The sequence below is a fragment of the Melozone crissalis genome, unplaced genomic scaffold (assembly GCF_028551555.1).
Source record: "Melozone crissalis strain CALT ecotype California unplaced genomic scaffold, PUWL_Pcris_2 ptg000013l_1, whole genome shotgun sequence".
Lineage (NCBI taxonomy): Eukaryota > Metazoa > Chordata > Aves > Passeriformes > Passerellidae > Melozone > Melozone crissalis.
Window position 1 is genome coordinate 10,861,291 of NW_026535791.1, and position 26,814 is coordinate 10,888,104.

A 26,814-nucleotide genomic window follows, 5' to 3' on the forward strand; every position below is an offset into this window, starting at 1 on the left:
TGTTTGCCACAAGTCCCTGTAACTCGGCAGAGAGGATGTCACTGCAGGGCTCATTCGTGAAATGGGTTTTGTGAAGCTGCCCTTTGTACCCCTCTGCCCGGCAGAGGTGAAAGAGCGTAGGGCGAAAGTGAAAGGAGAGTTTGGCCTCGTTAGTATTTAGGCTGATTAAGGGGAAAAAGGCTTTGGGAAGCTCTTCATGCCAAAGAACAAAAACTGCTGCTGCTGCTGCTCAAAACACTGTGAAATCCCACCAAGTTCAAACAAAGGTACTGAAAGGAGAGACAGCACATACTGAAAATAAAGCAATTCTGTCTCCCCAGGTTTGGGGCTCACACTCACATCAGTCCCAGGCTGTGCTTTCCACAGCCCACATGGGCCAGCTGAAGGATCAATAGGTGAAATGTGGCTGATGAGTAAACAGGAAAGGACTTTGCCTTTAGAAAAAGAAAAGACATTTAAGTTATTTTAGAGGGAATTTTCTGTGTTCTCTCTCTCATGCATGTGCTGGAGACCTTCAACCAAGACTGTTTTATTTTATTTAGTTTCATTTTGTTACATTTTAGTCTGGCTTTGGACTGGAATGTTTTATGTTATACTACAAGCCACTGTGTGTAGAATCTGTAATACTAGAAAACCAATTATTATTTTATAAAAACCCAGAGACAGAACAATTAAGCATAAGGAATTTTAATTCCCATTATACAGGTGGTTATGCACAAGCTTGCTCTTTTGTGTTTGTGAGACACAGTGAAAAAAAATTATATTTAATTGAAGTAACTGGTTTATATTTTGGTGACAAAAATAGCTTTATTAAGAGTCAGAACACCTCCTTAAATTGAATTATAAAATAGTTATGCTGCATATTGCTATGGACAGCAGTTGTGTATTCACATATATTTATTCATACTTCTCTTAAGGAAGCAAAATTGTACAAATCCAATTAAAGACAAGTGAAAGCAAAGTAATATCTTTTCTAAGATTCCCTTTAGAAAGTGATCTGTGAAAATGTCTAGCTGTGAGTTCATACATGGCTGTTTGCATTGCTGTGCAAACAGACCTCAGTCTCTGGCAAACAAACCAGCCTGGACAATGGAAATCCCATCTTCATCCCTCTGACAAAGATGGGCACAGAGCAGGATTTTGGTGTGACCTCACACTGCAGAGGTGCCTTTCCTGTGACTTCAGGAGTAGGAAATCCTTGCAGTCTTCTGGAAATTGTTGGCTTTTCAGCTGGGAGAACTCCTTTACGTCTTTCTCAAGGAATGAGCACTGACCTTGCAGATGTTATTTCTTTTCTTACTCTGTATTTGCTTGGAGAAAAGCAAAGGACCCACACACAGTTGCCTCTTGTCCTCTTTTAGTGACTAGGATTGCTCAGTGATTGCATCAGCTCCAACCCTGGATGGCAGCAGTGCAAGATGGAGCAGCAGAATTGATCTGAAGAGGGCAGGAGCCTTAGCATGCTCCACAGCCACTGCTGCTCTTAATTAACTCTCGCCGTTATCCCTACAAGAGCGAGAATCCTGATTTTACCAGCTGCAGGTTTAACAACACTCTTCTGCTCCCTAGGGAGAGCACAAGCCCACTTCCCAAAAGGACTTTTTTTCTTCCACATGTCTTTGCCTTGAACACAGACTAGCTTTATGGTGGAAATCTCTACTCTTCCTCATCATCTCTCTTGGGTTTGGGAGGCCAGAAGCCCTGAGGAAAATTATTCTGGCATGGAAATAAATCATTTTTGTGAGCGCAAAACTGCGAAGGGAATTAGTGGGTGGGAAAGGAGGGCAGAGAGAAAATTACTTTGTTCTTAATGGTTGCGGAGTCTGAAATCTTATAAACATCTCCCAAAGAGCATGAATTTGACCCTGAGGATCCACAGGTATCTTTCCTCAAATTTTTCCTCCCTCCTGACAGCTAGAGTGAGAGAAAAAAACAGAAGAGGTGAAGGAAACTGACTGTCTCTTGGGGAACAAAAAAAGCCAAAAAACTATGCCTCGAGTAGGCAAAATGTAGCTTTTCCTGACACGAGTTTGAAGCCAGCTACTGCTGCCCACCCTTTCTGTGACCACCAGTGGGCAGAGAGTACTTTCTGTCTCATTTTGTCTCAGAGGGAGTTACCAACTTGTAGCACACTAAGTGTAAAATAGTGAACTGGTTCGTAGTCAGCTTCTTCTCTTTCCCTATCTCCTTGAAGTAAGGCAGGAGATGTCCCTTAGGCAGGTGGTGGGGTGAGGGAAGCTCCCATGACTGTGGGCAATGAACCTTTGCTGTGAGCATGAATTCACCTTGCAAATAAGGGAATGCTGATTTAAGGCATTCATTGCTAATGATTAGCAATGAATAAGACACAGACTTAGCTGTGGTGTGTTAAAGGGCAGTTCATCACCAGAGCCTAGGCGTAGCCATGTGATTTCTGGGATTTGACCTGCCTGAAAATCAGATGGGCATGTTTCCATTTTCATGGGTCAACAAAATTGTGTTTGGGAGACAACTATCCAGTAAAAGTTTGCAAAAATGAGACCTGATGACGGTTTCAGTTCTTTCATTTACCTTTGATCAAAACTGGTTTTTGTACAAACAGTTATTCCTCAGATGGGCCTTTCCCCCCTGCTTATCAGTATCCTACTTTTTAAGATGTGCAGTCTGGAATGCCTTCAGCTGATGATTCATCTTACATTTTTATGGTAAGATGAGACTAATTGCCCTCTGGAAAAGCCCAGTGTCTTGGGCATAAAAGAAAATTGGGCTGAGTGGCTCAGACAGAGGCATCAATTTAATTTGCAATGAAGCAAAGGCAGATGAATTCCTCCAAGCACCACAGACTGAAACTGGGTTGTACAGGTAGATTTCCAGCAAAGCATGTTTGGTACTGTCTAAACAGAAGAAACTTTCTCTCACCTTTGCTGGACCACAGGGATGCCTGGGGTTAAATAAAGGCTTAGAGAAGGAACCTGTCACCTGCATTTGTCCCCATTTAGAAATACTCTACAGCCACTCTGCAAGCCACAGTGTCTTGTTGGATTTTGGGATGCCTTTGCAGTATTTGTAAAAACTTCTCTCTGCACTTGACTTTTAGTTGCTATCATGAGAAAACTTTGAAGCTGGGAAGAGAATGCATGAACAAAAAGGTATAAAATTGTGACTTAGTCCAGAATGTTTCTCCGTAGGGTATTACTGTGTGCACCACCAGCATGTCCATCACTATTGCTTGCAGAGTTTTGCAAGTTATTAATAAATAACCAGGATAGGCAACATCATTCGCTGCAATGTGCTGTCAGCCCATTTCCTACAGGCAGCACCTGGATGGATGGTGGCTCTGTGGTGCTTCTGTTTTGCAGATGTTGTAGACTTTTCCAATGGAAAGACTGGTATTGTTGGTGAGCTTTTGTTTGCTGCTGCCCAATTCACAACAAGCACCATCGTAAGTATATTTTATTACAAATCCTTCAATCCTAACAAATCCCTTGAAAGTGAAGGTAGGAAAGAGTCTCTCCCAATGAAGAATCAAAAAAGCCATGTTCTTGGACCACTGAAAATTTGTGTAACCTTAAAAAGGTAAGAAGTAAAAGGCTTAAAACTGCTCTTTGAAGGAAGAAATATTCTCTCAGGAACCAATAATTAAAAATGTACAGCTTGTTCGCTCTCTTGTTGCTGTTCGCTCGCTTATCGTTCGTGACATTTATGGGATTGAAAAATCTTGGGGGAAAAGAACCCTCAGTAATTGATTTATACATTGCAGAAAGCAAAGGTTTAACTTCTGGGAGACCTTCAGTATTCTATATTTATCCTCTATTTCAGTGGAGATTTACATATAAGCCAGGCCTTGTGCCACCTTTTGCTAGAGCCAACAGATTCTGAGTGAATGAAGTTAAATACCAGCTTTATTCCCTGACTTTTATACCTCACCTTTCATTTTATGCATTTAAGAAAGAAGAGGGTTGGTTTTTTTTTTGAAAAATAAAAAATGTAGTTCAGCCAACCTATTCTGATAATAGAAAATCATTCACCTTTCATTTTAGAAATGTTCTGCAGAATTATAATTTTCCAAAAGCACCTGTCTTGAGCTCAGAACTGTTCTTTGTCTATGTGACATCATAGGTGAAGAGAGAACTTGGCTCTTCACACAGTTCTCTGATTTTTGTAAAATTGTTTTGTGCAAAATAGACTTGAAAAAAAGAGAGCAAGGATAATGATCTACATTTTAAAGGTCATGAAATCAATTACTAAGTAGCACCAGAGTAGGTCAAGAATGAAGGAAAATAATAAAGAGGAAAAGAAAATCCCAACCAATTTAGCCTCCAAATCAGTCCTTCCCAGGGAAGTGGTCTCACCTTCTGTGATCTCTCATTTCCAACATTTCACAGTGGTGTTGCAAGGAAGATCAGCTACTTGTAACCCCATACGTATGGTTATATAGGGAATATATACCTCCTGACACAGTAAAGCATAGGCTGGCATAATGTGGGTGCTAGTACATGAAGATACATAACTTTGTAGCATTAATTGTGTCTTTATTAATATGTATTCATTGTTTTTCAATGCATGCCCTTGTTCTGTTTCAGAAATTTGAGTTTACAGAGCTTTCTCTGAGTCTCACCAGGTTATAAATTGCATTGGTAGTCCCTGGGATATATTTCAGGCTTTTTCTCCTCTATGTATAGTGATTGATGTTTTACAGGACTTAAATGGGAAAGGTCAGAATCTGGAGATCAGTCAGAGAAAATTATTTTCTTTTAACCTCTACTCTCACTAACAAGGGCAATGGATTAGGTGATCTCCACAAGTCCCTCGCTCCGCTGTTTTGTGAGAGACTGTTTTATCTTTAAAATTCATATTGTTTGGACAGCCATTGAACATACATACTGGACAATCTGTTCATCTGTTGTTTTAGATTTCTGATTACTGCCCCAAATGTGGTGCGTTTGGGCACACAGGAGACAATAACAGTTCAAGTCCACGGGGCACAGAGCCCTGTGCAAGTAACTGCATTCTTCAAAGATGAGACGAAAAATCAGCTCATATCAGAGAAGATCTACTTTAACCTGAACCAAAATAATGGCTACCAAGAGATGAAAAAAATAATGGTGAGTCTGACATCACAGTGATTTAATTTTTTTATTTGGTGATAAAAAGCACATAATCTCCACTTGGAATAGGCTGGAACCTAGACAACATTGATCCCGAGAGGCACTGACAAAACCAATTCCAGTGACAGCAGCAACCTATTCACCCAACCAGCTAATAAAACAATGCTAATGTAATTTCAGTGGTGATTGTGAATATTCTTTTGCACCCATATAACAAGCTCAAGTTTTTGTCACATTGGTGATAAATGAAATTTAATTTAAACACATTTAATTATTTTATCACTGTTGGGGTTTTTGCCTCACTTAAACAATGCATTCAGGCCTTTGGGTTACTACTGGTCATTTTACAATACAAGAGAAACCTTTAAAAATGTGTAGTCTCTGAGACCAAAGCCTATGTTCTTTCTGCAGATTTTTAAGTTGATTAATTCTTTACATCCTATGTTGCATCATTTGCTCCTGGCACCCTTTGAAGTCTCTTAGGATTTATTTCAGTAGCACTAGTTTGAGCTATTTGGTTGGGAAAAAAGCACACAGCAATATTCAGTTTGGCTCTGGTTGGTTACTCCCAAAGCTAAAAACAGAGCTTTCAAATCAGGTTCCTGTCAAGGGTGATGTTTAGAAGCAACGCATTAAACTGCATGAAGTAAAGCAGCAGTCTCATAGCCAAGATTTTAGCATAAATAGTGATTACAGGATACGTGGTAAATGGAAATCAATAGGCATGTAGTCTGAATTCTCCCACCTGGAGTTATTGACACTGGGCAGAAGAAAGTGTATTTCTGTGGTGGAAAATGGATGATTAGAGGGTATTTCTAATTAAAAAGAAATATTCACCTGGTAAGAAAGATATGACACCCAGTAAGAAAGATATAATTGAGATTCTTATGTCAAATGGTGCTAATAAGATTATTTAAGCACTTCAGCTGTTGTGGGACCTCAGCTCTGTGGTCCCAAAATTACCAGGCTCATCTCTGACTCTGTGGGGTTTTCCCTTTTATTCTCCTCAGATCAAGCCAGGGAGTCTGCAGCAGAGCCTGTTCAAGAAGAGCAATCTGCCATATGTTCTGCTGGTCACTGAGAGCAAGGAGCTCCCCATGACTGCCAAGAGCACTCGCATCCTCCTGTCCTCCAGGAAAGGCTACATTTTCATCCAGACAGATAAGCCCATATACACACCAAGTTCCCAAGGTAGAAATACAAATGCTTCTCTTCAGGTGTTGAATATGGATGTTACAAGGGCAGGATTAGAAAAGTAATAACGAGCTGGTTGTTCCAGCAGCCAGGGCTTCTGCAGGGACTGCTCTGCACATTGCAGCAACCCTGTGGAAATGCCTCCAGAGACAGTCACTTTTAAGGGAGACAGACAAAATCTGCTCCTTTTTGTTCAAAAAGGTTAATGATGACTTTTCTTTGAAAAAAAAAAATCATGAGAAACTGCCAAAAACTGAACTCCTACTGCTTCTGCTTGTAACACCAGCAATAAGTTACCTTTGCTCTTTGTGATCCCTACTGCTTTGTTACTTACCAATTAAATTTACAAAAGAGGGAAGTAAAAAAAGGTTTGAGTTTGATTTCAGGCCTCAACTGCAGAAGGAATACAAAAGCAAGTGAAGTTCTCTGAGTAATTTTCAGAATTTTCTTCAAAAATTTATCCAGTCATGTGACATGCAAAGGCTACAGAGGAATGCAATTATTTTCTTTAAATTTCTCATATTTCTTTTCACTAAAAGAAAGTGTTTTATCTTAAATTTGGTAACTAAGTTTACAGATTGCAATGATATCTATATAGAAAGGCCAGAAAGAAATTTGTGAACATATTTATTCTTCTGTTAAACAGTCAGATACAGGATCTTCATTCTGGACAATGCTATGAGGCCGACTGATGACACCATTACAGTTGCTGTGCTAGTAAGTATGCAAAAACACTGTTGATGAGTGCTTCTTCAGCACAGGAGCTATGGAAAACTCTTACAAAATATCCAAGAGCACAACAATAACTGGGACTCCTCTCCAGAAATCTGTATTTGCACATAGTGAGATATCTGTAGTTATTTTTGGCCCATATCAGAAACATACGTGACATGTGGATAATACAGTAGAAAAGTAAACAAAGCATTTTCTCTTCCACAGCACTAGGATATGACCTTGAGCTTTTGGATGTAAATATTTGACACCTGGTGCATAATTTCATGTTTGCTTCTCTTCTGTCTCAACAGAATTCCAAGGGAATGGTGGTTAAAAAGTCAGACCGGAAAATAAACACAGTGTTTGGTGAACACTTTGCTATACCTGACATTGCTGAGTATGTTGCTGCTGTGCCTTCTGCATCAAAACCTGGAGATTAGGATTTTTAAGTGCTGAATTTCTTGAATTACCTTTCAAAATTGTCTTTCTTTCACCATGGGACACATGTGGAGCTTATGATTAGTATCTTTTCACCTTGAAGTACCTCATCCTGGAGAGATGAGTCCATAATTTACTGTAAATATGCTGCAATTAGAAACATGTATCCTGGTAAAGAACAATTAAACTGCTGAAATATCTGCTGAAACGTATGGCTGCATTCAAGGGAGCACTTCTAAAAGGGCTAATCTGCAAAGTGTCACTTATGATATCTGATTTCAAACAGTCAAGCTTTTAATTAATATTCAAGGTCTTCTGGCATGCCAGGTTGATTTTGATATCCCAGTGTAGATAACATATAGGAAATGTTTGGTGAGTTCTCTGTTTCTGCAGACTTTTCAAAGGTAGTGGTTTGCAAATATGTTATCTTGCACTTCCTCATACTTGTTTTTGAGTGTTTCCTAAGACACTTGGAAATATATGTTGCTGGCTCCTCCCAGTAAAAAAAACCCATTAATTAATTATTTAGGGATGAGATCAAAGCAAGGCAAATATTATAATTCAGTGATAATTTATGTGTTTGCATCATAAAATATCTGAGGAATTGTAATTAACTACTTTCTGCTGAATCTGGACTTTAGGCCTGGAACTTGGAAAATCAAAGCCTGGTTTCATCAACATGAAATGTCTAATGTTTCCACTGAATTTGAAGTTAAAAGATACGGTGAGATATTGTAAGATTTGCATTACAAATATAAGGAGTTATCACAATGTGTTAAAAATGCACTGCAGTAGTTAAATCTGGCTGTAGTTAGGCACTAAGGACAACTTTCGTGGTGTTTCAGTGCATCCTTGCTATTTCTGATGCACAGAAGAAAATTCTAGCTTTGTGTGGCTTTTATTTTTTAAGGAGTTTTTATACAGATTTAGTAACTTTTTAATCACATTTTAAACATTTTATCACAAAACATTGGATGGGCTCTCCTGCCACAGAAAAAAAAAGTGTGATGAGCTCCATTTTGAAGTCATTTCAATTCTGGCTAAAGTTTGCAGTGAATACTGGGATGGAAAAAAGAGAAAAAAAACCCTGCCCATTTTGTCTCAGTGAAATTCAGTCTGGAAGTTTATTAGAGTTATTCCTATCCTCAAAGAATCTTTTTTTATGGAAAATAAGGGTCCTTTGGATAAAGTAAAAATGTAAAAACAGCAATTTGGGATAAGAAGTCGTTTGATTTATTTACATTGAAATTATACCTCCTTGTAAAATTAATGTGGGCTTGTTGTTTCATTGTTTTGATTTTTATTCCTTTAAAGAGAAAAGAAAACCTTGAGGTTGCCTGAAAATCTCTGTTTAACAAAACTGATTTTGCCTTAGCTAATGGAGGTAGCAGAATAGTGGAGATTGCTGCCCCCTCTCCAAACAGCTGCAAGCAGGAGCAAATCACTGTGCTATACCTGCAGAAACAAATAGGTTGGCTTTGTGGGAGCAAATTCAGAGTGACACAGCTGATGCTGAGGAGTTCAGATCCACTCTCCACCCAATTCAGGGTGGGTTTAGCTCAGCCTGCTCCTAGTCCAGGGCACTTCCTGCCCGTGAGCTGGCAGAGTTTATCTTGTTTTCATTGTAAATAAATAGATTTTGTGTGCTTGAAGACTGCTCCACTATGTGAAGCAGAGTAGAGTAAGTGAAAATGACCAGTAGAACCACGACCATTTTCTTCAGAAGAGCACTGCTAGCTCAAACTAAAACAACCCCTCAGTGCAGCTGCATTGTCTTAGTGTGTGTTGCCACGACAGGAGCTTAAGGTATGTTTGAAACTCACATGTCATGACCTTTTGTCTTTTTTTTTCCATGCAGAACTTCCAAGTTTTGAAGTGAAACTCATCCCACTTCATCCATACTACCACATCTGGAATGAAAGCTTTGTGTTTGACATCGAGGCAAAGTAGGTGTGCTCAGAGCGAGGCTGGTTAAGGGCCAGATAAGCAGATATGAGTTTTGTGACTTTTACCTTTTTCTTGTCATTAAGAGTTAACTAGCTTCTGACTTGACTTAGATCTGACTTATCCTATATAATCTCTGTTTCCACCACTGACTTGAGACATCAGTGCCAAGTGCTGCCTGGGTCCCGGCCATGCTGATCAAGTTGGAACAAGATTTTCTGAATATTTCTGTTTGCTGTCAAAGGTGGCTATTTAGGATTCTCCTCTGTGTTCCTATGCAAGGGTCCAGGCAAATTAGTCACCTGATTTTCTGTGTAATTTTAGTTTAAATATTTAGAAATATTCTAAAGCCTCCACTGTGCTATGTAACATAATTCATGTAGAGCTGGATTCAAGTTTGGGTATGGAATTTTCTCAAAGCACAGTGAAGTCTGTGAGTAATAAGCTAGTGCTTGTTCGAGAGTAATGATTTATGCAGAAAGGCTTCCAGGTGGATAAATACAAATAATCAGAGGAGTTTCCATGAGCATCACTACAGCATCACATGTCCATTGCTGAACAGCAGTGCACTGGCCTGGATGTTCCACAGCTACAGAGCTCTCAGACTGGCCAGACCATGGGGCAGGCCTCAAAGGCAAATGAATTACACCTGGTCCCATACCAAATTAGAATGGCATCAAACACAGAGCAACTTAGGAAGGCAGACAATGAAAATTTAATCCATCAAAATATTTTTTGGCTGTTGAATTTTCAGTTTTCATAAGAGTAGAAATGCTAAGAAACTGCCTGTTAGGAGAATGACTAAATTAGAACTTTATACTTTTGGGGTTTTTTCTTTTTCTAAAGAGGAATAAATGTTATGAAATGAGAACAGGCAGGTGTAAGCAGCTGGCCTTCTTTCATAGTTGGGACAAATCTATTCAGTTTCAGAGGAGTGAGGACTGTTAGACTACTGCCTGCTGTCCTTGCCCGAGCTGGTCCTTCCATTCCCCAGCACACCTTGAGAGAGCAGACAGAGCCTGTATCCACCTCCTTGTGCTTGCCTGAACAAACTCAGCTCTTCCTATCTCCTTAAATTTTTATTTGGTTCTATTGAATAATTACTTGCTTTAATCATGATCACTTCATGTTGTGATATGAAATTATTTCAAATCACTGGCTTCAGTATCTTAATCCTTTCTAAATTTTTCTCTGCGCTATTGCAGCACTCTATTTTGAGTTTATGAACTTTGTATATATTTGACTTCTCATCAGCATCTTAATTATTTAAGAAGAAAAATTCACCCTCAATGGCTGGATACTATTCCTTTCCTTATTGGAAAAAGTCCTAGTGGTGCCACACAGGCCTGCATGACTTTCATCAAAATCAGCATATGGAATTCCTGATAATTGAACTTATTTCTCTAAACTGGCCATGCATGTAATGAAGTTATTTGGTGTAATTGACTACTGTTTCCCATTTATTAGCTCTGGCATTTAATGCAGTTTTCATAAAACCTGTCTCTCCATTGGCTTTATTGGTATAGATCAGTGCTGCTGATCAGGTCGATTTGAAAGAGGCTTGTTTAAACAAAAATAAGCCTGAGGTGAAGTGGGATTTCCACAAGCAAAAGACAACACCATGGCCATGACAGGTCTCATGTAGCACATTGCACACTGTGCTGCTGCACATCTGCCAGGGCTTCCTTGGGCACAGAGCCAGCTGCAGCAACATGCCCCATCCTCTCTCCCCATGACCTTTATTCAATGCTCAGGGGTGTTCTGGCCAGATGCTGATCTGGCAAATATTTCACTCACAAGAGGACTTTTTTGCCATACTGCCTAAACCTGTAGGAGTGACATGGGGCAGAGGATGTCCACTCTACCCAATGCAGGTGTGAGAATACCAGCAGGGAGAGTCTTCCTGCTGTGTATCTTCAGAGGTACCAAATATTTCATATCAGTCCCTGAAATGATTCTCTGATCCTTTATTTTCTATGCTCTGCTCATGAGTATCTCATACAAAGGAAATAGCTGTTCATCCAAGCTAAATGGGATGAGTGGTGTAAGATCTCTTGAAGTCTGGCAGCAATGCAACTTAAGTTCTCATTAATTTGTTAAAAAAAATTAAAAATTATTCTGGTGCAAATTTTACCAGATGATGTCTCCCCATTCAATTCTGCCAATGTGACTTATGCTATAAATATCTTTGCATTTGAAATCACCAGTTGGCACAATGATCAGTAAAAGTATTCAGGTTTGAGTTAGGAGCGAGTAGGACTAAATTTTGTTTTAAAGCTATTAGTTAAAAAAGGTATGCCTACAAATATTCCAATATTTTTTCAGCACAAAATTATTAGTCTGCCTTATGCTTACTTTTTTATTAAAATAATGATCCCTCTCCTCACTTTTCTTCCTTCTAAAGACATTCTTACGGGAAAGAGATTCAAGGTGCTGCATATGTGCGATTTGGCATAATTGATGAAAATGAGAACAAAATATTTATTCCAGGCCTGGAGCAACAGCTATCAGTAAGTATTCAGTGGAACTACTCTGATTTATCCTAATATTCACCTAAGCGGAATATTGTCAAAAGTTCTGGAAACTTATAAGTCCATAATACTATAGCTGTGATATAAACATTTTATTTCTAATGGCCACAAACCAGTACTGCTGTCTCTCTTTCCTTTTTTGTTTCTTTTTTTTTTCCCTCCCACTTTTGTTTTAGATCCAAAATGGAAAAGGAAGAGTTACTTTAAGTACACCACTTTTGGAAGAGAAATTGAGAAAGGGCATTTCCACCCTGGAAGGGTTTCATTTATATGTGGCTGTTACCACTGTAGAAACTGCAAGTGAGTACAGTATGGCTTGGCTGATGCAGTCTGGAAGATTCACACTGATCTTTCTCTGGTGTAATCTGTTATGTGGGGAATTTGGTCTCACTGGACCCACCTTTGCTGTAAAGCTTTCTCATGCTGTAGGGAATTAACTAGAATAATCTTGGATGGAAAGTGGCTGCTCAAGCTCCAAGTTGCAGATGACATTAGATAGCTAACTCTCTCCAATAGCTGAAAATGAAAACAAAATCTTTCGGAAGATTAGATATCCAAGGTATGCAAGTCCATAGTTAGTGCCCCCCCATAGCAACACATACTATTTGATATTAACAGGTGGTGAGATGAGGGAAGAGGAACTCAGCAGTGTGAAGTTTGTGAGATCTCCTTATGCTCTTGATCTGTCTAACACCAAAAAGTATTTTGTGCCCGGAGCCCCCTTCTCTGTTATGGTATGTAGTGTTCTGACTGTGTCTGTCTGCCTTCATAGCACTGCATTTACACCTGCCCTCTTTCCTTGTCTGATCCACTGTGAGCTCTGTAGGACCGAGACCTTCAACAATAGGTGCAACACAGAGCTGCTCTTTGTGTGTCTGGTTTGTCCCATTTCTATATGCTCAGCACCTGAACAGCCAGAAAATGCTGGTTTTCTGCTCTAGAAGTCAATGTGCAGTGTTGCCCTACAAAGTTTTATAAAACATAGGAGCCTCTTCCTCTCTTCCATTTAAAAATATTGAAACAAAAATATTGTAATAAAATAATCCCACATCGAATTAAAATTCTTAACAGTAAAATGCGGTATTATTGCCTTTTTAAATAAATACATTTAAGTTTCTGCGGCTTGAAACTTCACGCCTTCAAGTTTTTTGAGTGTTTTCTATGAAGAGTTAAAGTCAGAATATTACCTTATAATCATTAATGACAAATAGCTCTGGGACCTGCTTAAATTAAATAGATGCTAAGTGAAAATCTGAGGCATTTTGTAATCTGTACTCATAGGTTTTTTTACCTAAACTAAAGTCCAGACTGAGTCAATTGCTATCCCCTTTTCTCAAAGCTCAAATTTTTGAATGCTGGTATTTACAGTTTTGTATTTTTTCTCAGTTCATAAAAATGATAAATTAAAATTGCTTCTTGTTTGTGTGCATTTTTTAAACCTAGGATTTCCTTTAAATAACAGAACGTTTTTTTTCAATAGGTAACTGCCACTTTTGTTGATGGTACTCCTGCTGCCTTCCTATTTATCACTGCCACTCTTACCTTGCCTGGAAAACCCCCGGTGAAGAAGACTGCCTTCTGTAATAGAGAGGGTCTGGTCTCCATCACTTTCAACATCCCCAAAGATGCTCAAGTGCTTGAAATAAAGGTAAATAAAATGCAAGCATCCATGTTTAAAAGTATCTCACTGAGAATTGCTTATAAGACAATTATAAACAACAGTGAAGATGTTCACTTTTCATTGAATTAGCACAGATGGTGGTTCATGATTTCTTGTACAACCTGCAGATCCTTGTCCAGATTGTGTAAGATTTGTTATACAGAGCAGGAGCCTGAGGGATGTCTCAAGTGAAGGACACTCCTGTAGCATCATCGGAGCCTTGGCAGTACATGCACTGGTTATAGTGATGCATTTTTGTGTTCTGGATGTGCATTTGCCTGGCATGAAGGACAGAAATGGGACTCTAAGGAATATCACCATACAAAGAGATAGAAAATTATGAGAGGAAAGTGAAGGAAAAGGTCCTGAGCAATGCAGAGAGTCAACTACATCTGCCCACTCAGAGGGTTCAATTATGTCCACAATATAGAATGGGGGAAAAAAATTTGAGTACAAAATCACTTTGGGATATTTGACCCATTGATTCTCATTTAGAAAGATCCAAGGGTGAAAATACCAAATGTAAATACAGCAAGAGGCAAAATGGGGTAAGAGAATAAAGTAATTAAAATCCTGGGGTTTGATGTCACATTCTGCTAATGAGGGCTCAGCAATTATTCCTTTTATTTCACAGTATTTTCCAAATAACCTAGCACAATGTGATTATTGGTGACACTATACACTGTCTCCTGTGGGACACTTTACTCACTCTGTCCTTTTCTTCCCTGACAGATAAAGGCTGAAGAGGGTAAAGAAAGGTTAGAAACACCTGAAACCAGCATCAGAGTTGAAAGATACCAGTCTGCTTCCCCAAACTACCTCAGCATCAGCATCCCACACACTGTTGTGGCACCTGGAGATACCTTACCCATCACCTTGAATGATATTCATCAGCCTGGCAGAGGAAACATTGGCTATTTCTATTATATGGTAAATAGAATAGTATCATATCAGTAATTTTTTTCACAAATTATGCAGCCTGGAACATTTACCTAGTTACCAAGGGAAAACCAAGGGGATCTAGCAAAGGGCAAGTGGGATGATTGGTGTTCTGGCACTCCTGACCCACCAAGACAGGCTGAGGGAACTGGGCTTGTTCAGTTGGGTGAAGAACCTAAGAGGGAATTAATAGCAACCTTAAACTACTTGAAGAGGAATTAAGGCATAGTGGAGACAAGATGTCCTAGGTGGTGCCACACAATCTAACAAGGGACCAAGGTTAAAAGTTATGGCCTGGGAGATTGATTTTGGAAAAATCTATTCGCTAGTATTGAGTGCAATATTGGAAGAGGCTCCCCAGGGAGTTGAGAGATTTTCCAGCCTGAGAAAAATTCAACACTCAATAAAAGAAAACCTCGCCAGTCTCATCTAGTCTTACCCTGGTGATATCTCATCTTAGAGCAAGCAGCTGGACTAGAGATCTCCACAGGTCCTTTTCAGAAATTATTTCTATGATTCTGCTGGTTTTTATACATTTGCAGTTATTTTTGGGGCACGTAAAATACAGAGTATTTATTTTGCTGAATGAGACAAATGTGTTTGTGGGTACATGCCAGGAGTGAATCTGTTGAATGTAAAATGTGTTTAACCCCCTTCTCACTCTCTTTGTCCTAATTTCCCTTGGCAGCCTAAATTTCACTGGATGATAAGGGCCAAGATATAAGTTCCCATTTATTTTTAAAAGGGCTCTGACATACTGGAATAATTGCATCTCTAGGAGTTAAGTTTAGGTTTGGGGGTTTGTTTTCCATGGATGATGTACCACAGGGCTGGAATTGGTGCTGCCAGTCTTTGGGAAGATGTAGTGCTGGGCAGCAAGGATCTATGGGAGAGATGGTGGCGCTGCTGGAGCTCAGCAGCTAGGGTCTCTCCCAAACTTTGGTCATTTTAATAAAGGCAGTGAGGATTCCAGGGCAGGCTGTAGCTTGCCTTTGTTTCCTCCTGAAACTCTGTATGTTTAGGAAAGCTTCACGTATTTTGTTCTGGGAAGAGCACCCTCACTCCTGCTGCTGTGCCTGTTTTTTCATTCCTCTGACCACCCAAGACTATAGTTAATATAATGTAGGAAGGAAGGAGTTAAATAGTGAAGGATGGGCTGAAATCAGTTCAAGATGAGTCTGTGGGACTTTATCCTTAAACCTCCTGCTCCAACTCTTTCCCACCATCTGAAAGATTCAGTACTGATTACAGAGTAAATAATGCTGACATCTTCCTAGGTGTGATGACCAGTCATTGTAGAAGACAAAATTTAGTCTACTATCTGGGTAACCCTTCTAAAGCTGTAAGACTGAGTGGAGGGTGACAGATTTGTGTTCAAACCTGGGCCACAAGACCGGTGTAGCAGAGATCCACCACCACAGTGTGCAGGTCTCCTCCAAGCTATTGATATACTGGTTTGGCAATCAAAACTGTTAATGCCAATAGAAGAAAACATATTTTAAACAGAAATTGCCTCAGGAAAAAAAAACCCCAAACTGTAAAATTATTCATCATAATGGCCTTTCTGGGACATAGTCACAGTATTTGATTTCAATTGTTTCTGCCTTGCAGGTTGTGGCAAAAGGACAAGCTGAGCTTCTGGGAAGGGTCCCGTCCTCAAACAAAGTAATAAACCTTAAAATCACCGAGAAGATGGTGCCTGCCTTTCGGTTTTTAGCCTACTACTTCATTGAGAATGAGGGCCAGCAAGAGATCATCGCTGATTCTGTCTGGGTGGACGTCATGGATGTCTGCGAAGGAAAGGTGCTTTCAAAACCCATGGCTTCTGTTGCATTCCAAATTTTTTTTTTTAAATGGGGTAGTGGCAGAGCAAGTGCAGGCCTGGGATTATAAAGTGAAACATGTCATTTTTATTGAAAAGGAGTCATCAGGAGTCATGACAAAATGTATAACTTGGAAAGGCTCTCAGGTTGTGCTTCAAAGAGATGAGAAATAGTTTCTTACAGAAAAAATCATCCCCTGTGACTGTCTGTATTTTAGAAATCCACAAGAAAATGCTGATAGAGTTATTGAGGGGGAGGAATCTCTTTTTAACTTTCTCTTTTGTTAGTGATGTGTGTCGCAGGAAAGAAAGTGAAGCCATTTATTGGGTGAAAAAGTATGAATTTGAAGTAATTTTTCAAGCTTTTTAATTTCTGTTAAAAGTAATTTTCTGAGTTTTGGTAGTACTTTAAAAGCTTTTAAGAATTGTTTACATTAGAAAATGAAGTGTAGACAAAATGGGAGGCCCTCTAAGCCTTTCTTTCATCTTCCTTCTCCTCTTCCTCCTCCTCGCTTTGGGACCATAAGGTAAAATGAAAAAAAAATGAAGACACAGGAATTTCTACCAATAGCATGAAACCCAATTGCTGAAAATTGTCAGCTGTCTAAAATTATTTTTTCTACTGAAAATGTTTGTTTTGGAAAAAGAACATGGTAGTCCATTGGGGGAAAAGAAGTTTTCAAGAAAAAATCATCTGTCTCCAACAGACAAACCAACCCTTCATTTATACATGGACAAAATTCAGTAGTGTTCACAGGACTTTATAGTAATAATTCCCTATTATTCATAGTCACCATGGCTACTTCCTCTTTAAATCACAGAAGTGTGTACATCAGAACCAGATCTGTGTTTGCTCACATATGCTAAAAATTTCAAGTGAGTGATGGAAAGCAGGAAATATTATTACAGACTGGTTTAATTTGTTTAATTTTGTACATTACCATGCAATGACAAAGACATTGTGCTCATGTCTTTCATGGTATTTTTTTTCCAATGGAAATAAACAAAATTATATTGAAGATCCCAGTTCCACAAACCCCTAACACAAACTTTTAATTTCCTTTGGTGCTTAAATGTCATTGAAAGCCAACATCCAAAATTCTGCAGGACACATCTTTCAGCTCCCCGTGATTTCCTTCAGTGTGAAATATCTGCACCTACATGTTCCAAAATGCAAGATCACAGGCAGAAATTCCACAAAACAGGAACATCTCCCAATTTCTGACTGCTGACAGTCACAGCTGACAGTATTCCTGGCCCAAAGAATCTTCACCATAATATAAAAATATTATTTTTTTTTCAATCCTCCTTTTTATTTAGATTAAAGTGAGAACAGAACAAGACACATATGAACCAGCAGACCAGGTCAATTTGCAGATTGAAACGGACCATGCGGGAAAAGTTGCCTTAGCTGTGGTTGATAAGGCAGTTTTTATTCTGAATAAGAAAAATAAGCTTACAGCCAAAAAGGTAAGACATTTGTAACAAAATATCACATCTACTAGTCAAGCAAATTTTCCCATGACTAATGAGAGGATCAAAATATAATTAATGGCTATTAATTGCCTAGACAACATTTTGCTAAATTTGAAAATGTTTTTTCTTTTGCAATTTAGTATCTATTTAAGATGAATTGCATGTTTAAGATGAGTGGTATATTTAAGATGGGGATTTCCAACCTATGGCAGACAAGTTTGTAAATTTAAAAAAGCATGGCTCGAAAGCACTCCCTAACTAAAACACCCCTCAGCTTTAATCTGCTTCTAAATGCAGCTTGCATCACCAGTTTCTCCTGTTTCTGTGAATCAAAGGCCACAAGAATTGTTCTGATATATGGATAAACCCTTTACAAGCATGTCCAGTCCATTTTTGCCAATTTTTTTGGCAGGTATTTAATGCTATGAATTCGTATGATCTTGGCTGTTCTGTGGGTGGTGGCGCAAACAGCATTCAAGTTTTTACTGATGTTGGTCTGGCTTTTATATCAGACACGATTCAATCCAGCATTCGGGAAGGTAAGTTCTGCCCTTCAGAAATTTGTGTGAGACCACTAGAGATCTGGGGAGACTGATTGCTTAAAAAATCAGAAACATTTTTACTCTTATTATGTAAAATCTCCTTTGCCTTTGGGTTTTTCTTCTGCTCTTCCACCAGATGCTGGCAGCTCAGATAACTCAGGTGGTGGGTGCTGGTCCTTTGGTGACCACCTCAGCTGGGGCAGGCAACATTGGCTAGGCTGGAAGATTTGTGGGACTCTCCCTCAAATTGTGGGTCTTCTGTCAATGAGATGGGTCCTAAGAGAGGTCTTCATGAATGATGTGAATGATCAGGCTGTTCCTGTCATACCATTGTGACCAAGCACTTCTGTTCTGCCTTCCCAGGATATAAATGCCTCCAGGGCACCAGAAGGCAGAAGCGATCTTTGGATTTTCAGAAAAAAATGTCAGGAATTGGTATGTCTGCTCCTCTGGGTGGCCTGAAAATCGTAGCAGGGGAGGCAAAGGGATGTGTCTGGGATCTAGGGGGCAAGATGTGGTGGCATAGTGAAGGATGCCAAGATACTCTTAGTTCCAGCTCTTGCATTACGTGGCATAACTTAGCACAAATATGTGTACTATGCTGCATGATGCATCATTCATCAGCATAGCTCAAAAAACAAAACAAAATATTGTCTATAAATGGAAACTGGTTTGCCTCTTTATAATCCCAAATGCAAAGCAGTTCTAGTAGATAACATGTCATGTCATCAGCCATGACTTTGAGGTTTTCAAAATCTTTTGTATGGTCAGAAGATGTTTTATAAATCCTGTTTTTTCTTGACATTCTGCTTTGAAGCTGTGCCAACTTTGGTACTTTGTGCTTCAATTAAGAGAAGAGTTAGTATAGCATTTGGTATAAAATGTCAATTTGTGCAAATTTTTTTCTCATTTTCTTGCCAGAAGACATGAAGGGTTGGAGTTGGATTCTTCCTTTCTTTTGAAATCAGACTCTACTCAAGAAAGAGAACACTGATATTGCTATTTCCATTAAGAATTCCAGCCTGCAAAGAGGATTTAACTTTTAATTCAGTCTGACTGGGAAGAGAGGGCTTAGAACAGAACGTCTAGGATGTCATAGAGCCTATGCTTTCCTTCTGTGTTTGTGGACTGTTTTTAGGGTGGACTGTTTTCAGGGTCCCAAGCTGAAGCTTGGCTGTTGCAATAGAAATTGATGTTAATGGCAAAAAATTATATGACTGAGCACAATGAACACCTTTACACTAATTTCTTCTTACACAGCACTAATTCTGGCCTTTAATTCTATTGCAGCCAGCAGATACCAGAACACCGCTCTACTAAAATGCTGCCAAGATGGAATGAAGTTAAATCCCATGAGGTTTCCTTGTGCAAAAAGGCTGGCAAAGGTGTCTGGCTCCCAGGAGTGCAGGGCCGCGTTCCAGGAGTGCTGCGAGAAAGCCACAGCCCTCAGGAAGCAGGCGAAGCAGAGGAACAGAGTGGGCTTGGCACGACGTGAGGAGCAGTGGCACACAGCTCTGCCACTTTCACCCCTCTTGTGGTGGCTGGGGAGGGCCAAGGGGCACCTCAGTGCTGTGGGGCTGGGGAGGAGGTTTGCACATCAGCATTTCAGAGAGCCCCGGTACCGTGCAGCAGCTACGCAGCGTTGCGTCTTCACACCTCTGCACTGGGAGATGGGAGTGGCATGGGATAACTCCTTGGGGTCAGAAAAGGCAGGAATCACTTCAGCCACTGCTGGCCCCTCCAGACTTACAGAGGAACTGATTGCCCCTCACCCCAGAGAGGCCACAGCAGAGAGGGAAGGGGGTGGATGTCAGCATTTAGGGCTCTAAGTGGTCTCAGATTTCGACTCCTTAACTAGTGGTACTACTATTATATTATCAAAAAGAAAATTACTTTCCATCTAAAATGATCTCCTTCTGAGTGCAATTTCTGCTACCATTTCTCATATATTTCCCCTGTCTGTCACAAGTATGGGACACTGGGAACATCTTTGCTAGCCTTACTACAGAGGTCTGATTTTTCATTTGGTAGCATATAGTTATTGAAGTTGGGAAGAGGAACACTTTGTTCAGTGACAAACTAGGGTCATTGCTTCTCTTTTTCCAAGATTTTTGTTTAATTCACAAGATGAAACACAGATTAAATCTTTTCATTCAGAGTATTTTTTGTGCTTTTACAAGTTGACTCTCTGCAAGACAGTGTAAGGTCAGCAGCTGAAGACTTCCAAAAAGAAACGTCACTCCTGTTTTGCAGAATACAGTGAACAGGAAGAATTGTTTGATGAAACCTCTATCAGCTTGCGCAGTTATTTTCCTGAGAGCTGGTGGTGGAATTTTGAAGAAGTGGAAAGCCCTGGAAATCACAGGTACTCTGTTGCCTGACTAGCTGAATATGTTTAAATTTGTACTCTCAAATGTATATAAATATCAGCTTTATGTAGTGTCTGATGCAGAGGACCTTGGAATATTTGCAAGTACTTTGTCTCCACAGCTGAGGGAATATGTTTTTCTCTTTAAATACTCAAACTTCATGAAATGATGATGTTTACATTTTATACATGCCTTCTAATACATTTTATTTTGTGGTTTTAGTGTTAAGAACTTTGCTCCTGACTCTATAACTACCTGGGAAGTTCAAGCAATAAGTATATCTCCTGAAAAAGGTATAAGTATTGGGTAATTTTTGGTTTTGTGTTTCTTTATATGAAGATGAGTAGAGAATGTGTAATTTTAAAAAGAGAGATACAATATTATGTTGACAGAATAAAACAGTTTGGACTGAAAAAATGCAGTTTTTTGATTGTAATAGCTACTTCTCTCTTTTATGCCATGTTAAAGCCCATCTAGAAGTTAAGGTATAGATTTATATTTATAAAAACAACCAGGAGTAGGGGCTCAAGGATGATGGATCATACAATCAAAAGTGTCTTTTATTCTTTCCACTCTTTAAACCACATGATTTTAGCTTCCACATGGCCAGGAAGCCACATGAGAGGTAGCAGTAGTAACATCACTTTTCTTTGAATAATTCTGGGACCAGGCTCTAGCCATCTCAAAGCATGAATGTCTGTGGCCTCTAAGGCAGAAAGAACACCTGGAAACCAGCAAAGGACCAGCCAGAGAGCCCAGGTTCCCAGGTGCTGCCCTCTGGGAGCTCCTAGGAGTTGATGAGGACCATTGCAGCAGGGACAAAGGGTCTATATTATACTGCCTGCTCCCCTTTGAAAGGGGAGGAAAACTGGGTCACAGTTCACTCACAAAACATATAAACACTTCTGCCAAGTTTTAGCTATCAAAAACCATGGAAGTGACTCCAGGAGGCAAACTACAGGCAGGTCTCTAGTGCAGATGAGTTTAAATGAGTTCTGAGTTATGCCTGTTTTCCTCGGCCTGCTTGAGACCTCAGGGGAGCCCAGGCAAATTTTTATTAGACATTTAACTTCCTATCAGCTGATGTAAAGTGTGTAATTCTCAATTCTAGTTGTTTTTCTTTTTCTCACCCCAGGGTTCTGTGTGGCTGACCCCCACAGCTTTGCAGTTTTCAAGGACTTTTTTGTGTCCCTGAGATTACCATACTCAGTCAGACGACACGAGCAGCTGGAAATAAAAGCAGTGGTTTACAACTACCTGCCCAATGATCTCCAGGTATTGTTATCAACAACTGCTGCACCTTGCATGCCTAGCTAGATAGCGCTATAGTTTTTGTAATAATTTAATGGGAATGTCCTGGCCACCCTACAGCCCAGACATAATGCTCCTATCTTGAGCTCTTTCCCAAGCACAAGATCCAGTTCTACTTGGTAACCAAATTTACCATATAAAGCAGATTTTATTCACCATGTTACATTGCTATATCCTTTGTTTTTGGGTACTTCTTCCCCTTCATTGAAGTAATCTGTTCCCTTTTTGCTGCCTGCTCATCTGGACACTGACACTTGCTGACGCTTCACAAGGTAGACAAGACAGAGATGTAAATGAGTATGAGTGCACTATCCAATGTTGGCCAAAAAACTCATTGAGCATACAACACAGAGCCACTTTTTCTCTTCATGTGACTCCTATGCAGTCCTGCATATGGCCACAGTTGTCACTGGGCTTAGGGCCTCCATCATGCTAAAGCTGATACTCGTTTTTTTTTTCACTTCTTCCCATCTCCCAACCGGCTGTTCAACCAGCATCCTCTGAGCTGCATTGAATTGTGTAGAGCTGGGATGTATAAAAATGCACTATCCTTCTTACTTCACTGTGGCTCAGGGATAGGCCAAAACTCGGTTTCAAGTTCAGTGTAATGAAGAAATGTCGGCTGATTTACCTTCAGAGCCCTAATCAATATAGCTGAATATTAACAGACCACGGGGTCACAGAACAATTTACATTAGAAGGGACATCCAGAGGTATTTTCCCTGTGCACCAGGACTGCTCTTGGGCATTGCCTGTCCCCACAGGTGACAGTGAAGATGGAGGCAGTGAAGGGGCTGTGCACGGCGGAGACAACGGCGAAGGCCGTGCAGCTGACACTGCTGGCCAAGGGGAACTCGGCAACACCAGCCTTCTTCTCAGTCGTCCCTCTGACTGTGGGAGAAATCCCAATCACCATCATTGCCTTCGACCGGGATTCTGGGCACAGTGATAGCATCAGGAAGAATCTCAAAGTGGTGGTATGTGTTCTGTGGCATGTATGCCCTACTTGAGGGCAGGCACCTCACAAATTGCCCTCAAATGCAACATTCACTATGTGTGGAGTTCTTGTGGAGGGAGTGAAATGGTACAAACACAAGGCTGGAAGCAATTCAGGAAATCCGTTTTTCAGCAAGGACTGAGGAGAAAAAATTAAGCCTCTTTGTCTATTGTACATGGAAAAGTTTGTTCTCTGTGGCAAAAAACATCCTTTACCCATGACACAGCAACAAATTCTTCAGCCTGTCTTAGAATCCTTAACTTCTTCTTGCATCATCAACATGTATGAAAATTCTTTTTTCCTTGTGAAGCCAAGATTGAAGATGTCCATCTAGCAAACTTTTAAGAAGGAAATGCTCTCTGCTACTAATAAAGTTAAACCCTATTTTATTCTTTCTGGTCAATGGATCAATCTTCAATCTTAAAAATTGTATAGCTAAAAACATATGCAAAACATAATAACAGAGATGCTGTATTGATTATTTAATACCTTATCTCTCTTTCAAAATTATAAAAAGGAGGAGCCTTTTAGAAAAAAATTACTTTTCAAGTGCCAACACAGAGTCATTGCAATACCTAAGTCATCCATGGAGGGCTTTTTTCCATCCATACAAAAAGTTCAAAATAAGAATCCTTGCACCCCTAGTGTCAGGTATTACCATGTAGGTAAGGATAAGGCACAGGAAGCTGGGAACCTGCTGTTGTTAAAGGCTATAACTTTTGTAGGTATAGACACAATCTGAGTTCAGTGTTACACCAAAACACTAGAAGTAGATATAAAAATATGTTTATTAAAACTGAAACTGTAGAAAGAGGGATGTGAGGAATCAGAAGGAAAGCATATTTAGGTCTTACACCCAAGATGTACTCACAAATTCATGGATTTCATACATGAGAGGTTTACTTAAATGAGTCCCTCTGTGAGCTTGACTTGATGGTTCACAAAGCTGAGAATAAACTTTGAAGTTTAATTTTTGGGAGCTGGTTTTCTTTACAGGAATTTCATCCAGGGAAATGTTTCAATAGTAACACCAAAAATTCAGCAAAGTTTATTAGTATTTCAGTTGGGAAACTGAAATTCTGATTTAAAGGTTGAGTTTTACCTAGAGAGAAATCCCCCTTCAAAAATCACTTATTTGTGCCACCTGCTGGCCTAGTGCTTGGGTGGAGCTCACAGGTTTCTTACAGCTTAATTTCAGATGCGAGTGTTTGCAAGCCTTTTGACTTTTCTTTCTTTAACTGTGCAGGCTGAAGGTGTTTTACAGAGAGAAGAAGAGACCATTTGCATTAACAGCAACTGTAAGTTACCCAAAAGGATTACATACAGATGAGGTTTGGAGTAAGAATGAACAGTGAATTTATTAAATACTCCTTAGTGCACATGCACAGATGCTCCTTTGGTTAACCAGAACTTGTCAGAAATCTCTCCATCCAAAAGACTTGTGAAAGAAAAAAACCCCAAGAATTCTAAATTTTTAGAATTGATTTATTTTTCTTTTGTTTTTGTAGGTATCATTCTTTATATATTAACAAGGTATCTATTTAATTCAAAATGGGTCTTAAAAGGTATTAAAAGCAAGGTTTTTTTCAAGTGCAAAATATTGCTAAAGATAGAAAATTAAATCATTAGAAGAAAGATAAGTATGTTTTTTTCCTAAAATTACAGTATGTTGATTATTTTTTAAAAGTCTGGATGCAAATATCTATTTCTTATTTATTTACAGTGAGGTCTCAAACAGTGGACCTGAACAGACCGTCTAATATGGTACCGGGTTCTGATAGCCATGTGTTGGTTAGCCTGAAAGGTAAATGTCATTTTTTTGCCAACAACTTCTCCACAGGTGACAAGGGCTGGGCCCCTCTGTGCTCATGCCTGCATGACAAGTCTCCATTCTCTCCTGGTTTTTCTGTTATGACTCAAATGATCTGTGCTACATGACCAGGTCATAAAACAAAACATCCCCAGGGCTGAGCCAGTACTTCTTCCTCTTTCTAATTGCTCCTTCTTACTTGTAGTGAGTGAAACAGCTTTATGAGATCCATCCTTCCTCACTGTACTTGGACTAACATTATGGGAAAGGCAGATGTGAAGGGAAGAGTTCATCTTCTCTAATAACTTCATGCAGGGCTATAGAAATCTGCTTTGGATTCCAGAAATAAGGATGCCAGACTCTGATGTATAGGTTCTGGAGAGCTCTGTATTTCCAAAGAGGATATATGTTCATATATTAATTTAATCAAATAGAGTTGTATGCATATAAATATAAATATATATAAATATATATATATTAATATATATATATATATATGTATATGTATATATATGTATATACTCTCATGCATACATATTTTAAAACATCTATAAGCAAATATTTGTAGTAGTGATAAATACTCACCCCCTGCCCTGCCCTGAAATGTAAAATATTGAATTTGTGGCACAAAGGACATTGGCTTCCATTTCAAATCCCTGTTCTAAAATAAAGGGATCATTGTAAAGTTATAAAATTGCAGAGAGAAAAAAAAGCACATAAAATGTTTATCACGATTAATGCACAACCTTTTTATTCCTCTGTGGGAGGATCAGGGCTGGTTTGACAAGACTTTTCTAGCCCAAACCTGATAGACAAGTCTTTCCCCCTTCTGTTTCTCCTCTGCCTCCTGTAGCCTGAGGACTCATTCTCCTTCATATCCCTTCACTGTGCCAGCCTCCTTTCTCCAGCTTTCCTGATGCCTGGCACCTCATCCTTGCTCCTCTTCATAGAGCTTTATGAAGTCTCAGGTAGCTAAGAACAGTGCTGAGCAGTGAGGAGCATATGGTGGAATAGTTAGGATCACCTTTCTTCATACTACAGCAATCCATTTTAATTAAGATTCATACTACGGCTTGCATTTTTTTGCAACAGGGAACATTATGGATCAGTCTGTTGAAAACTGCCTGAGTCTCAATGGAGTTGAGAGGCTGATTCAGGTGCCCACAGGCTGTGCAGAGCAAACGATGGTGAAAATGGCCCCTGCAGTCTATGCCATTGAGTACCTGGATGCCAGCGAGCAGTGGGTGAACTTCAACCCCGAACGGAAGCAGGAAGCCATCAGTATGATTGAAAAAGGTAGGCAGGGAAAAACAAAACAAGGCAAACCAAGCAGAGGCCAAAGGATGGGATTCTTGTTATCTGTTTGCAGTGCACGCTGGCTGCAGCTGCCTCCTGAAGGAGTGCGCACTGTCTCAGCACAGCCTCACAGAAATGTCCCTGGCAGTCTGCAGACAGACATGAGACATGAGGGACAGAACATGTGAGGAGGGCTTAGGACACTAATTACCAGCATCTGCCACTGGATGGTATTGGCATTGACAGTCCATTCTCCCTCTTGCCTAATTTAGAAGTAGAAAGTAAAATCTGAGCTGATCAATGAAAATTCTTTTCAGACTAAATGGACAGCGAAAGTCAGTTGTTCATTGCCTCCAAATGTTCAAAATCAACCAAGATGAATCACATCCTAAAAATGCTTATTCTCCCCATGGTTCACAGACGCTGCTTAGGATAGCCAGCTGGGATGTACAAATCTCTGTCTGTGTTATACTTCAAGAGAAGTAAAACAAAGGAAATTCCCAGTGCTAATCATGATATTGACACCTTCCTTTGCCCACTCCTGTATTCATCATTACATAAGCTAGAAGGACTTCAGCACCCTTGGGCCAAGCCAGGCATGGAGTTTCCCTAGGGAGAGGACATCTGCAAGTCTGCTTCTGGAAGACTCCACTCCAAGATGTGATCCAAAGCTGGTATTAAACA

The 26,814-nt window shown here is 39.7% G+C and overlaps 1 protein-coding gene across 3 annotated transcripts in view; it reads left to right on the top strand.

Moving 5' to 3' along the window:
* Positions 1-26,814, top strand: part of LOC128934139 (complement C4-like) — a 52,863-nt gene that overhangs the window by 7,907 nt on the left and 18,142 nt on the right. For all 3 annotated transcript variants that reach the window (XM_054271536.1, XM_054271537.1, XM_054271538.1), the window contains 24 exons: positions 3,339-3,421; positions 4,892-5,084; positions 6,098-6,278; positions 6,928-6,998; positions 7,307-7,392; positions 8,075-8,157; positions 9,292-9,379; positions 11,782-11,887; positions 12,085-12,208; positions 12,527-12,642; positions 13,389-13,556; positions 14,301-14,498; positions 16,119-16,310; positions 17,650-17,799; positions 18,218-18,344; positions 18,711-18,782; positions 19,638-19,838; positions 20,601-20,712; positions 20,939-21,009; positions 21,852-21,991; positions 22,792-23,004; positions 24,271-24,322; positions 24,748-24,828; positions 25,927-26,130. In XM_054271536.1, coding sequence (XP_054127511.1) covers positions 3,357-3,421; positions 4,892-5,084; positions 6,098-6,278; positions 6,928-6,998; positions 7,307-7,392; positions 8,075-8,157; positions 9,292-9,379; positions 11,782-11,887; positions 12,085-12,208; positions 12,527-12,642; positions 13,389-13,556; positions 14,301-14,498; positions 16,119-16,310; positions 17,650-17,799; positions 18,218-18,344; positions 18,711-18,782; positions 19,638-19,838; positions 20,601-20,712; positions 20,939-21,009; positions 21,852-21,991; positions 22,792-23,004; positions 24,271-24,322; positions 24,748-24,828; positions 25,927-26,130 — 3,094 coding nt within the window. In that variant the 5' untranslated portion in view covers positions 3,339-3,356. The remainder of the gene's footprint in view (positions 1-3,338; positions 3,422-4,891; positions 5,085-6,097; positions 6,279-6,927; positions 6,999-7,306; positions 7,393-8,074; positions 8,158-9,291; positions 9,380-11,781; positions 11,888-12,084; positions 12,209-12,526; positions 12,643-13,388; positions 13,557-14,300; positions 14,499-16,118; positions 16,311-17,649; positions 17,800-18,217; positions 18,345-18,710; positions 18,783-19,637; positions 19,839-20,600; positions 20,713-20,938; positions 21,010-21,851; positions 21,992-22,791; positions 23,005-24,270; positions 24,323-24,747; positions 24,829-25,926; positions 26,131-26,814) is intronic.